The sequence below is a fragment of the Brachycentrus maculatus genome, unplaced genomic scaffold (genome assembly GCF_059751285.1).
Source record: "Brachycentrus maculatus isolate JH-2025_06_01 unplaced genomic scaffold, ASM5975128v1 h1tg000418l, whole genome shotgun sequence".
Classification (NCBI taxonomy): domain Eukaryota; kingdom Metazoa; phylum Arthropoda; class Insecta; order Trichoptera; family Brachycentridae; genus Brachycentrus; species Brachycentrus maculatus.
The window spans coordinates 222,122-236,564 of NW_028281166.1; the positions used below are offsets into that span (position 1 = coordinate 222,122).

The 14,443-nt window shown below is 30.6% G+C and overlaps 1 protein-coding gene across 1 annotated transcript in view; it reads left to right on the top strand.

The window, feature by feature from the left end:
* GABA-B-R1 (gamma-aminobutyric acid type B receptor subunit 1) overlaps window positions 1–14,443 on the top strand; it is a 216,228-nt gene that overhangs the window by 135,975 nt on the left and 65,810 nt on the right. The window contains exon 3 of the mRNA XM_088271038.1: window positions 9,948–10,082. Coding sequence (XP_088127164.1) covers window positions 9,948–10,082 — 135 coding nt within the window. The remainder of the gene's footprint in view (window positions 1–9,947; window positions 10,083–14,443) is intronic.

Genomic DNA, 14,443 nt, shown 5'->3' on the forward strand with positions numbered 1-14,443 from the left:
ATATATATATATATATATATATATATATATATATATATATATATATATATATATATATATATATATATATATATATATATATATATACATATAAATATATATATATATATATATATATATATATATATATATATATAGTTAGTTATTTTATTCGACGCAGTGCTCTGTACACCATATGGGGGTTCATAGGAGTAAAAGAAAATATGTTTTCTTTTGACTTTCTAAATTAAAATAAAAATTCAATAAAACAAGTAAGCGTCGCTTCTAGGTATTTCTAATTTATTTATTGATTTGGCGTTTAATTCTTAGAACTCCATTTTAATTTATGTATTAATTTTAAATCAAACACAGATTTTTGAGTCTACTAAGTTGTATTTTGTTAACGAAAACACATGAAAAATGTATATAATGACATTCGTTTGAAAATGCCGTAACCAGGCGAAACAATTGTCACAATATAATTTTTTTATGTGTTTTTATTAATAAAATACAACTTAGTAGACTCAAAAATCTGTGTTTGATTTAAAATTAATACATAAATTTCTAATTTACTCATTTCATAACATGATTTTTGCCTCTACCATTATTCGGAAAGTTTTTGTTAAGTACGCGGAATAGGTCTGTTTATTTTTATAATGTTACCTCCAAAATGCTGTCTGGAATAATAAATCATAACGAAATGAGAGGCTTAATAAATAGCTACTCCTCCTGGGATAACAATTACGGCGGGTAAAGAAATCTTTGTGGAAACAAGTTGTACGAGCGGTAGAGCGCGTGGGAGAGGAGGAGGATGTATTGTACATTGTATAATATAAGTAGGGTAGGGTACCTCTGTGTGTGTAATGTATGGCTCAAAGTTACAATGGAGAAAGGGAGTTTTTCAGGAAATTTCTCTAATAAAACTGAGGTGGGATATTAACTACAGGAAGTGCGGGACGTTTGAAAAAGGAAAACCTATTCCAAATGATACTAAAATGTATACGTTAAAATATTTAGAGCTTAAAGCACTTGACAGCGTTAAGTTTTTTTTTTATAATATCAAAATACAAAATAATATTAGAAATATGACTTTCACATCAATAGATAGACAAAATAGTTATGGAAATAGGAATGTATTGTAAGAAAATACTTGTTTTTCTCCTTATTATTATCCTTCTTTTAGATTTGAGGATCTATTTGTTCCGTTATCTGCGTCTTGTGACGTGGAGCTAACAAAGCGATGGCTCGCCAGCTGTCACGCCATCGTTTTAGAGGTCTTCCAGGTGGTCTTCTTCTATCTGGGTTCTCTTGAAGATCAATCATGTCCAGTCTATTTTCTTGCATTCCGTTGACATAGGCATCCCAGAATAGTCATCACTGTCTTCTCCATCCGACTTTATCCTGCGTACTAAATGTTTTCCCGATTTCCGTGTTCCTTATTTGTTCTTTTAAAGTGTTTCCGATTATGCACCTTACTGTCTCATTTCTGACATTCTAAAAAGAGATTTGGCTCTCGCAGTATATGTTCTTGTCTATTTCCCGTATGAGACAATACTTTAAATTTCATTATTTTAAATAGTTTTCCTTTCCACAAAATTTCATCACAGATTTTCAATTATAGTTTAATAAAAATACCTTCGAGGTTGTAAATTACGAACATGCGACATTATAAATTACTTAAAATTGTTATCATAACATCGTTATAGAACCGCAGCACTCACTTTACTTTCAACTAAAAAAATATATCCATGTATCACCTTCTCAAACTTAATTAAAATTGCTTCGTTTTTACCAGCGCATAAATATACCATCTCTTTTGCTTTTCCATAATATTACTTGAAATTTTAGCGTACCAAAATAGTTTGGTGAAAATTTATGTACCTTTTTTCGACCATAGTCTTTCCGCTTCTTTCGGGGAAAGAAAACTTTCTATTCTATTGTGTAACGCATTATTTTCCAATAATTTCTGCACATTCTTCAATTTTTTATGTTGATACCTTGTGGCATATTTTATTTAACTTTATAAAATAAGACTTAACCTTTGTTTTTGCCACTTTTATTTTTGGTACTTTTCTCCAACCGGTTTCGACAAGAACGTGTCAGAGATGGACATGTACTTAACCTAACACTGTGAAATATTTAGGTGCATAGGCAGGATTAAGATGCCAAGGTTGTTGTCAAAACCGGTTGGAGAAAAGTATCAAAAATAAATGTGATGAAAAACCAAATTTCAGTTTTAATTTGTAAATTTCCTGCACTGTTAAAGCTGCCTATGGAATGAATCTATCTTCAAGAAATGTCTGAAAGAATACTATCTTTCCTCGTATTCCTGCCTTACCCTTCAGATCTTTTTCCAACTTTTATTCTTTGCTACCACCCAGTATATAATAATGTTTAATTTTGTACAAGTACTAATCCCATTTATCCAAACAGACCGAAAAAGAACAAACTTTCACTATTCATTATAATTTTCGTTCGGTTGGTTGGAAGATATTGCTTTTTAGGATCACGCCCTCCAACGTACTCATCTTTTGCAGAAGTTCAATGATTAAATGGACCGTATTACTCAAATTTAGAAAGTTTTACATATTTCAATACTAACTTTATTATAAATATATGTGATTGAATATCATAACATAAGTAATTATTATACTAAGCTTCTAGTAAGGGAGATACTCTCTTGATGCATGTTTGATTATATTTACTTACTTATCATTTTCTATTTACTTTACTTCATTTTACACTGGTTATTTTACTAACAATGCTTTGATTACGCCCAATTTCTCCACAATAAAAAAATGGACAAACTAAAAATACTACAAAATAATTACTTCATCAATTCATTGAAAAGTGTATGCGACATAAAAGGACCCCAGGTTCGTGATATAATGTAAACAGTAATGGTTGTTGACACAAAATAAATTGCTTTTCATTTATTTTATTTTTCAACAATCGTTTCAAGATTATCATAAAAACAATTTGTACAAAAATAAAATTTAATTTTGTGTTGGGCTACATTTTCGTTATCTGTATATTCTGTTCATTTCTTGAAATAGTCTTAAAGTTAAAGTAGCACTAAGAAAGAGATTTTTTTTAAATAAACTTAAATAGGGACGTATTCTCAAACGGTTATATATTATTTTTAATCGTTTTCTCAAATACGCAGTGTTTGATTCAACCCGTTCTTTTATAAGGTAAAATATCTGTCATCTACGGTTACATCTGATTTTTGTATAACTTAATTTTGTGACGTAAATTGGAAACCGCATTTACAATAATATTTTACAGAAAATTAAAAAATATAAATGACGATTACTTCTTTACGGTTATTAAAATCAAAATGACAATCATCGATTTTATTTCCTTTTCCGTGAAAATATTTTACCTATTTTTTTCACGCAAAAGATTTTACTACAAATGTTTTCAAATATCCATGTTATTGGATTTTATTTAAAATATGCAAATTAAAAATAAATAAAAAATTGGTTTCGTTCTTATTTTTTTTCTAATTCAATCGAAAAAAACCCACTTACAAAAGTAAAGATTTAAACCATGATAATCAAATCTCGCGTGTAGATATTTTCTTATAAAGTAAGATGTGTGCACGTTTCAAACACAGTGTAAACATGAATATTTGATCTAGAGCAGCAGGTGAATGTTACATAGCGTATGAAGTGATGACATTAGGCAGTCAATGACAAATCGTAAGCCATATTAATGCCTATACTTTCATATTCCCCGCCTTGAATACAACACACTTTCCATAACACATTGTACGTTGTTAATTATGTTCGAACATTTGGGGGAAAGTTTCGAGAATAGCACTAAATACCATTTCCAAGTGGATTGTTCAGTTCGGCGTTACCGCTCCGTACTTGGCACATCATCGGGTCATAATGGAATCCTGGTTTCCACCACCTGAAGCTTTCTGCCCTAATAAAAACAGAGATAAAACTTCGCTAAGGGCCACTCGGGGTTGGTTTACGGCTTGTTTTCCTTCCCCCGAAGCCCAGGGGCGAAGGTTTCCTCCCTGAGACGGCCATTACCGCGAGTAACTCATATTTTCATATTTGATACGTGGATTACAGCGCGCCTCGGTTGGATCTGTAATATCCTGTACATGTCATAAACCTTTAGGATAGTTTATATGGTACATGCGGTATATCATTCATTCCAAAGGAAATACAGTTCTGAACTCCAATAGAACTTCGACTATTGGAGAACCGTATAAATCACTAATTAACAAAGAAATCCAATTCGCGCGATGGGCAGATGTGCTTTTATTTATTGGGTAATTTAAAGAGCGCTGTTTTAGTAAGAAATCACTTCAAGGGCTGTAAACAATATACTCGTAAAGGTTTTTTATAAATACTTTAAACTAAATACTTGTTTCTATCACACATTTATACATATGTGTAAATATATATATATATATATATATATATATATATATATATATATATATATATATATATATATATATATATATATATATATATATATATATATATATATATATATATATATATATATATATATATTTAGTTTTTTATAAATACTTTAAACTAAATACTTGTTTCTATCACACATTTATACATATGTGTAAATATATATATATATATATATATATATATATATATATATATATATATATATATATATATATATATATATATATATATATATATATATATATATATATATATATATATATATATATATATATATATATATATATATATATATATATATATATATATATATATATATATATATATATATATATATATATATATATATATATATATATATATATATATATATATATATATATATATATATATATATATATATATATATATATATATATATATATATATATATATATATATATATATATATATATATATATGTATATATATATATATATATATATATATATATATATATATATATATATATATATATATTTATATATATTTAAACGCATAAAACCTTTATTTGTAACCAATGGTGCATACCAATATTAAAAAAAATTGAGTTAAAAAATTGAATAGTGAAAAGCCACTAATGTTTAGTGACTATTGACTCCCCTGGAAATCGAATATGGAACATCCAGTACGCTAGCTGAACCCGCTGACCACTACACTACGAAGGCGAACTACTTATAATATGTTTGTGTGTGTGTGTATTTCTATATGAATAAAAAAAGGGTTTTAAGGTTTGGAATATTAAAGAAAAAACCATTGTAGGTATTTGCGGTGAGTTTCTCGGAGTTTCCTAACAGTGTCTATGACTTGTACATAGTTCTCAACATCTTAATCTTCAGAGTAATAATCTACGTAAACATTTAAGGCTTTGACGTTATTAGGACGTCTTATTACTCGGCGTTTAAATAAGCCAGCTCATCTCGATCTCAGGTTTCACGACTGCGATTGAAATCTATTTGTATTGTGTGGTAATTATTTGAATTACTGTTTATTGTGGGTACTGAATTAGTTGGTAAAATATTTACTCCGTCACGTCCGTGATTAATAAACTGGTTGTTAGATCAACAAAGGTATTTTGTATCTCTTTAAATATATAATATTGAGATTCGAATATTATTTAGGAATTGTTAGAAGATTTGTTGAGAAGTGACAATAATCGTATGTTTAAATTTAAATCTCTTTTGTAGATTTAAAAAACATAAAATTTTCCATAAAAATCAAATAAAACTATTTTTCATTACAATACCACATCACAGAACTTTAAACCAAATAATAATCTTAAAAATATCAGGATTCATAAAATGTTTCAACAAAGATGAAGTATTTTTGGATGCAAACTAATGTTTGGGCATCACCACGCTTGCAACTGGCATTGGCTGGCTTAAGTGATCATATTTAATGAATAAAAGCAAATCCATATTAATAAAAAACATCTCCTTTATCTTTACATTTTTTGTACTCTCCCCAACATTTTTTTCCTTTATTAACTAACGGCCGTATTAAATCGGTATAAAATATATTACATAATGTATATATTATGACAAAATAATAATAAAAATATAAAGAATAAATTTAATTTTAACTATTTTGAAATAATTAAAACTAATGAAATAATTAAACTAAGCATTTACGATTCATTTGTTTGAATTCATAGTAACTAAGGATGCAAGGAGAAAACTTCCTATAAAAAATAAAACTTAATACTACAATATACTTAATACTATAATAAAACTAGTAATATTTAGATTTTGTATTTTTTGTTCATTCTATGCCAGAATAATACAAATTATTCATGCTCGCTTTTGACAAATGGATGAAATACTAGGTATTTTATTGGCACTAGTTCTATATTTGGAAACGTTAATCTGTTGTGTACGATAACAAGCGTATTGTCTTTAAATACCGCGCATACTACAATCCGAAATCCGGATTTAAGCGTGTCATTAGTTATTCAAACATATGATAAATTATGATTGTTAAACACGTCTCTTCATGGAGCGGATTAATGAGGAAGGGTATACAGAATCTAATCAATTATTATTATTATCCCGATGTTCGCAAACAAGCTTCGAACAGAATTATGGAAATTAATTAAAGTGTATCGTGTAATTCCACATTGCCAGATCACATCGAGGAGAAAGAGAAAAAGGTAGTACTTATCATGTTTCTTTTATTGCCAAATAAATACATATAAAAATCACTCAAATCAATTCCATATAAAAACAAAGAGATAAACCAAGTTCTCATCTATAAGATAAAGTGAGTTACATCACCATATTGCGAATGTGGCAAGATATAGGGGATGCAAACCATACGTTCTTTCAGTGTCCGCTCACAACAGAGAAGAAGAACTTTCTAAATAGCTTAACACGGGCAGGAATCCAACTCCCCACCCAAGTATCCACCCTTCTTTCTGAACCTAATTCTAGAATTGCGGTCATAATTTCTAAAATGATAAAGCTAAACGCATTAAAACTTTGAAATTTTTTATGAATTGTTTTTATTATTTTGTTTTTTTTTTGTTGTAAATAAAAATAATACTTGACACTGGCAGAAACATCCTTTCACTGGGTGACTGCCAAATAAATCATTTGAAAAAAAAAGTTCTCACTAACTTTTTCACATCTTCGTCCAATCAAAATCATCATTTTTTTTGTAAATTACTTTGGTTATGTTATTAACACAATTCGATTCGTCATAATCAAAGAAAATAATACCGACTTTTTGTCAAACTGTATAATTTCTACACTTTTTCTATATTTTACGTCATTTAAGAAACATTTGCGTATTGGCTTTTGTTGAATCGTTTTTTTTTTACAATTTCGAATCATGACAAATATCATTTGATAAAATATCGTTTTACTCTTTGAAAATGTCAAACACATTCGTTACTTTAAATAAAATTGTACCAATTTTACAATAATATATAGAAAACGTATGACAATTTTGTCACACATCTGTTGAGACATAGGTTTAAAAAAATCATTGTGTTTACAAAATTGAAGAAAAGGGCTTCCCTGTGATTGAATTGGGGAAAAGAAGATAGTGGAAATAATGCGTTTCCGGTTTCTTTCTGGGATTATCTCATTCTCACTATTCATAACTACAGGTGAAAGAGCATTCCACGCCATCGGTTCGCAACAGCAAAGACACATTCGAGGTGGTAAGATCACTTTACCATGTCTATTGTTGTAGCTGATCAAAGCGTGAGACGTCTATCAACCAATTCGTTTGGAATAAACAGCTCTTCTAGTAACTCTGGAGCCATTATAATTAATATATGTGGTGTGTTTATAAAATAAAACAACTTTATTTTTACCACTTTTTATTGGTACACTTTATCCAACCGGTTTCGACAAGAACCTTATCATCATCAGGGTTTATGTACCAAATTCTAAAACATTGAAATATTCATAGTTAGGTTACAGTTAATAAAAAGTGATTAAAACAAAGTTGTTTTATTTTATAAAGTTTATAAAATGTGCCACAAAGTATTTGCGAAAAACATTCAAGAAATATAGTATGTTTTCACAAGTTATTGTCTTATCAAGGATATTTACTTAGTACAATAAAACGCTAAGAAACATGGCCTCCCTTTATTTATTAATTACGCCTTAATGATCTTTTGTTAACATATTTCTCAATTTATAATAACGACACTGGTAATTAAATCCCATTTGGGTCTGTCCAAGTTCGGGGCACATCTTTGTTCCTTGTGGGCTCCGCTGTGTACCATTACCGGCAACACTTGGCACTCCGGCGCCGGCGCTCGCGGAACAATCGCCAACAATGTAATATTGTTTTAAGATGTAGAGCCATTTATTTTCATCATCTTCATTTACGAATTCATTTACAACATTTTGAGTGTGTCCAAATACTTGTTCACAAAATCTGGATTATCTCCAATTACAGACTTCCATATTCTTCTTCATCTTTGATGAGATGTCAAAAAATAATACGAATTCATTAACTTTTTCATTAAATTTTCGGTTTTTCTTAGCAATAATCACAGTTTTTCATTAAAGTATTTTTCTTTAACCTACAAAATGGTCAGCACGATCGGGTACCGTTCTGGAGTTCCCAAGTTTGATTCCCAGAGAGAAGGTAAAATATATATACGTGATTTTTTCACTCTCATATTTATTTAATATTACCCTGGACTGGTAATTTTACCCTGAAGCGGAGGGCTGATCACATTGAAATAATGTGTTAACGATCAAGATAACACTGCGTTTATATGATGCAGTGCCCTATGCACCATTGGATGAGGATAGGGGTTCGAAAAAGGCAGAATGGTTCTGGTAGAAGAAGTATTCATCGATTACAACGCATAGAGGATTAAGTGTATTTATTAATCGACTCCTGGGAATTTTTTATTTTTTATTTTCCTATAATTTTTTTTCCTAGGAAGTCTTATCATGGCAAAAGCCTACGGAATCAAAAAGCAAGTTTGAAGAGTAGTCCAAATGAACAGTAAAGTAAGGATGGACGTGCAGAGATCCACCCTCTCCATATATCTTTATATGGGAGCTTAATAGCATTCCAGTAAGGACAAGCGTAAAAAGAGTATTTATAACAATATATTCTTGAAGTTATTTGATTACACCCAAAGAGAAAGTTTTACCCCTAAGGGCCATATATCTAGATATATTATATGTCTCAATGGAGTTTAATCGTTTTCATTATACAAAAATGAGTGCGAATATGTTGGATTCTGGAATTGGATCCCTGATATTGTCTGTCTAAGTAATCACTTTATGCATTGTGTAACGTTCATCATTCTACTCATTTTTTAAAATAAACATGTTGTCTTATTTCAAAAGATTCACATTAACATTAAAATGTGAGCATACGAAGAGTTTCTGCTGTACAGATCCGAAAACATTTTAATAAGTTATATAACAAAGTGCCTAATTGTCACATTTAAACGCTAACGTCCCACAAACTTATCAGTAACGTCTATAATCAATCTGAATAATGTCCCTTCCAGAATTACATTCAGTTTATGTGTGCAATGATCGAGATATACTCAAAATATCGATAAACAATTTATTCGCAAGTTCAAAGCTCCGATTTGGATAAACTCAACATATCGACAAACAATTTATTCGTTAGTTCAAAGCTTAGATTTGGATAAACTCAAAATATCGACAAACAATTTATTTGTAAGTTCAAAGCCCAGATTTGGATAAACTCAACATATTGGCAAACAATTTATTCGTTAGTTCAAAGCCCAGATTAGGATAAACTCAAAATATCCACAAACAATTTATTCGTAAGTCCAAAGCTCAGATTTGGGATATACTCAAAATATCGACTAATAATTTTTTCGCATGTTCAAATTTCAGATTAGGATATACTTAAAATTTCGACAAACAATTTAATTGCAGGTTCAAATCTGAAATTCGGACTTACTCAAACTATCGACTAACAATTTATTCGCAAGTTAATATTGAGTAACTTTTTTGCTGTTTTCAGTGTGAACCAGGTCTGGGGGCGAGCGTGATGTACAACCTCCTGTACAACCCTCCGCAGAAGCTGCTGCTACTGGCCGGCTGCAGTACCGTGTGCACCACTGTCGCCGAGGCCGCCAAGATGTGGAACCTGATGGTGGTAAGTCCGTCTTATCTACTTTCTTACTTCACACACTCTCTGATACTCATAAGTGTCGGGTTGTGGTCCCGCGGTTAGTGTCGCGGACTCTTGAGGCAGAGTTTCTGAGAATTTCAGAATTTATATTTTATAAAATTAAAAAACTTTGCATTAACCACTTTTTATTATAAGCACACTTTAACCTACCGGTTTCGACAAGAACCTTGTCGTCATCAGGGTTTGTTAAATTCTTAAACATTAAAAACATTAAAATACTCATAAATAATTACATTCACATGGTAAGGGAATGTAATTAGTTATGAGTATTTTAACGTTTTAGAATTTTATAAACCCTGATAATGACAAGGTTTTTGTCAAAACCGGTAGGTTAAAGTGTGTTTATAATAACAAAAGTGGTTAAAACAAAGTTTTTTAAAAAATTTTATAGAGTTTATAAAATATGCCACAAAGTATCTGCGAAAAACAATCAAGAAATTTCAGAATTTGATACCTATATCTTATAATGAACCGCTTAAGCTTACTTTAATGCATCAGTCTGATGATGTCGGTTTTGACGAAATCCGGTTGCTAGTCAAATAAAATTCATTTGGAAAACACTACAAAGTTGTTATTTTATTCTATTAAATTGAAGTATTTTGTAAATAATAAAAACAGAAATATTAATCTTTGTTTATTACAAAAGGTTAATGTTTACATATGTTAACAGTTAACAATGCATATGTATGGAAGAGAAACGTTTGCAAAATAAGGATGAAAGTAGACTGAATGCAGTTGAAATTTGTTTCACACAAATGTTTTACAGAATGATGTGTGATGGATCTTTGAATGGATACATCTTTTAATAGAAATAAGGAAATAATACGTAAGCATTGTCGAAAACGTGTTGTTTTCGACAATGCTTACATATTAATATTGTTTTATTCATGCATTATTTTCGATAATACTTATTTCAGACGTATGTGTGGCAGATCGTTGCATGACAGATATTCGAATGGTGATATGAGGAAAGAATGGAAGGCTGAGATAAGCATTATCGACAAAACTAAGCTTTTTTGAGATGGTTATAGCATGTGATTTGTTTTATGAGGCGAAAGTGACTGGTAATAGAAGTAGAGGAAGACTGAGGAAAACTTGTCATGATTAAGTATGCTTAATTCTTGGTGGTCAGGTCAGGAGTCGTAATAATGGGAGGGTATGTATAAGTATCAATGTACAAGGGACGAACATTGTTTAGAAAACAGATTATTTTGGCGTTCTTTTCTCTCTGTCTACCCCTGCGGTGAAACGGAGTGATAGTTAGTTAGTTAGATAAATAAATAATTTAAAAAAATATGTTAAAGCGATCAATATTTTCACTAAGATACATTTTCACATACAATTAATTTATTATATAATTTAATTTTGAAGCACTAACTTTGTAATTCTCCATTTTATAATTATAAAATAATATTTGAAAAAAATCACCTTGAACTAGTCCCCCTAGAGCAGGAGTAACCCCCTTGTCTTCAAGCAATTAAAAATCAAGATAGCACTGCATTAAAATACCCTATGCACCACTGTTTGAAAACGAGGATTAGAATAATAAAATATATTTTTGACTTAAGTTAAAATAAATATCTTAAAATAAAGTAGGTTCGTCTTGCCGCTAACCATTACACTACGGAGGCGGACAGTTTATTTATTTATTTATTTATTTATTTCATTAGTTTCATTCAGCTATACGTGTAATAAAGAGGACTCGTGTATTCCTTTTAGTAACCAAAAACCTTGTTTACATAATGGTAGCATTTGTGAAACAAGAGAACTCTTTTTGGTGTCAAATTTGATCCATAAAAGAGAATTATGTTTTGAAGAGCTGGTTGCGTATTCAGCGGCGACTGGCGGTAGGTGTGGTAGGTAGAGTACCGACGCTCGCCGCTGGCACTGCCGACATCACTCACGTTATTCTAAGCGCTTTCTCATAAAATATCTCGTAATCATATTTTTAGGTCTTCCAAAAAGTACTGTCAAATAAATTAATTTAAAAATAAATTAATTCATTTTTTGCTCGTTAGTTTTTGTCATCGCCTATCAATGGAAATATCTGTTTACAACATTTTGAGTGTGTCCAGATATTTGTTAAATTACAAGCTTAAATAATAAAAATGAAAATTATATTTTCTGGCGTTTCTCATGTATGTGATTATAATCCAGGATTCGGACCTCGCATACTGATATAAGAGTTTCTGCTCAGTAAAAAGTTTATTTTCATCTCCTCAATAGATGTCTCTAGTGAAGTTCTAGTGATTCAATAACAATGTTTCTGAATTGGTTCATACAAATAGTACTTCCAAGAATTTGAGTAGTTTAGTTGTCAATAATGGGTAGAATTGGTGAATGTTACATGTGTGTAAAGTGATCAATTGAACCAGCCTATGACGGTCGTCAGCCCAGTAAATGCCCAGACTTACATATTATTTTTTAGCTTTGATGATATGTCAAAAAATAATATGAAATATCTGTAGTTTTCGAAACTAGTCTTGTAAAATAAAACTCAATTAATGGCGTATAACAAGTGTTTAATTTTCAATTCTTAAATGAGGGCATTTCAAGTAGTATTTTAATAATATTTCAAGTACAAATAGGTGAAAACCTTTTTATTTATTGTTTCGGCATTAACTTTGTGGTAAGACATGTTACAATGATTAATGAAAACACTTGTTTTTTACCACTTGAGATTTATTAAAGACTACGTGTTTCAGAAGTTAAACTTCCATCATTCAGGTCTGTTTAGTAACTTAAATATAAAATATAAAATTGTTTTTTAAATAAGGAGAGGGGAAAGTTAGGGGGAGGGGGTTAGTCAAGGGGCGGAGTTTGAAAACAAAGGAAGAATTTTGAAACAATGTATTATTTAATAAATTATTATTAGATTAGGTTTTTTTGGATTTCTTAATTTTCAAGATAATTCATAATTTGGCCTTTATATGGAACAATGTGTAATAATTTTAATTTATGAGAGTGAAATGAGTGATTAGTATCTATCAACAACAAAAAACCTTTATGGGAGAATACAACGTAGAATTTTCACACGGATTTGTTTTATGTTATTTAGGTTATGTAGTTTATCTTAATAGGATTTATTTAGGAATGGTTTAAATGTTTACGAAAATTCATGAATCCTACAGAAAGGTAACATGATTCGAAGGCGTGGCCTAGGTGACTATGTATATGTATGATACAAGGACCTACAACTTGAGGACTAGAAGAGCTGACCCCATAAGTCTACAAAGACGATAAGTTGGGATGGAATGGTGAACGTTACACAAGTGTACTTATAAAGTGATGGTTACTTAAGTTACATAGGTCATAAACCCTTTTTTTTATTTACCTAACGTCCAAGTGACTGTGAAATCTAGCCACGGCTTATGCAACACCGTTTATCATGACCCTACTCAGGCTTCAACTTTTTAAGTTTCATAGCCCATGCCTACTCGCGAGTGGATTTACTCTTTATGTTTAAAGTTACTATAATTTCATGTAATTCATGAGTGTAAATTCTAGGCAAAAACACTCGCTAGGTCATAAACCCTGTAAATATTCAGACTTTTATAATCCCCTTTCTCATTCGTTTCTCCATCTCTGTCGAGAGATCTATAATATATTCAATATAATTCTTCTTTCCTCTTTATCCTCGTCTAATAGCCCACAAGATCTTCCTTCGAATTATCAAACTGTGTTGAAAAAAAGTACATGTATTAACCCTCTCCAGTCCTATGTCGAATGTCATTCGACATCGACTTTATTCCGGTGAGTCCTATGTCGAATGTCATTCGACATTTTTTTCTTCATCAGTTTAGTGTTAAAATACAAGCAAACATATTTTTTTCTTACTCGTATTTAGTGTGCGGTATACTGGGACGAGAATTCAATGATACATTCAAAATACATTTTCAACACAAGTGTTATTAAAAAAAAAACTTGGATGTATTGTTTTACCCTGTAATGCTGTAAATCTATTGTGTACCTGATGGAATTATTTAAAAAATATAAATGGACCGGAAAGGGTTAAGTAAAAAAAATATTAAAAGCTGCCAACGAAGGATTTGATTTTAGGTGTACTTTCATCCTTCAAAGAGGTTAAGGAAAATAAAAATTGAAAATAAGCCTCAAACTTTTGGGGCGACCTAATATATACAGGTGTGGCTAATAAACGCGTCCCATATATCAGCCGTAATGAGCGACTCAGCTGTAATTCGCGCTGTTCATCCCGCAACCGTGGCGAGGTCGTCATATCTCACGCGACTGCTCGCTGAAGGGGTTTAAAGGCAGATTACGAAGTGTGGTCACCCGTGACGTCACGGGTTCAGCCCCCCCCCCCC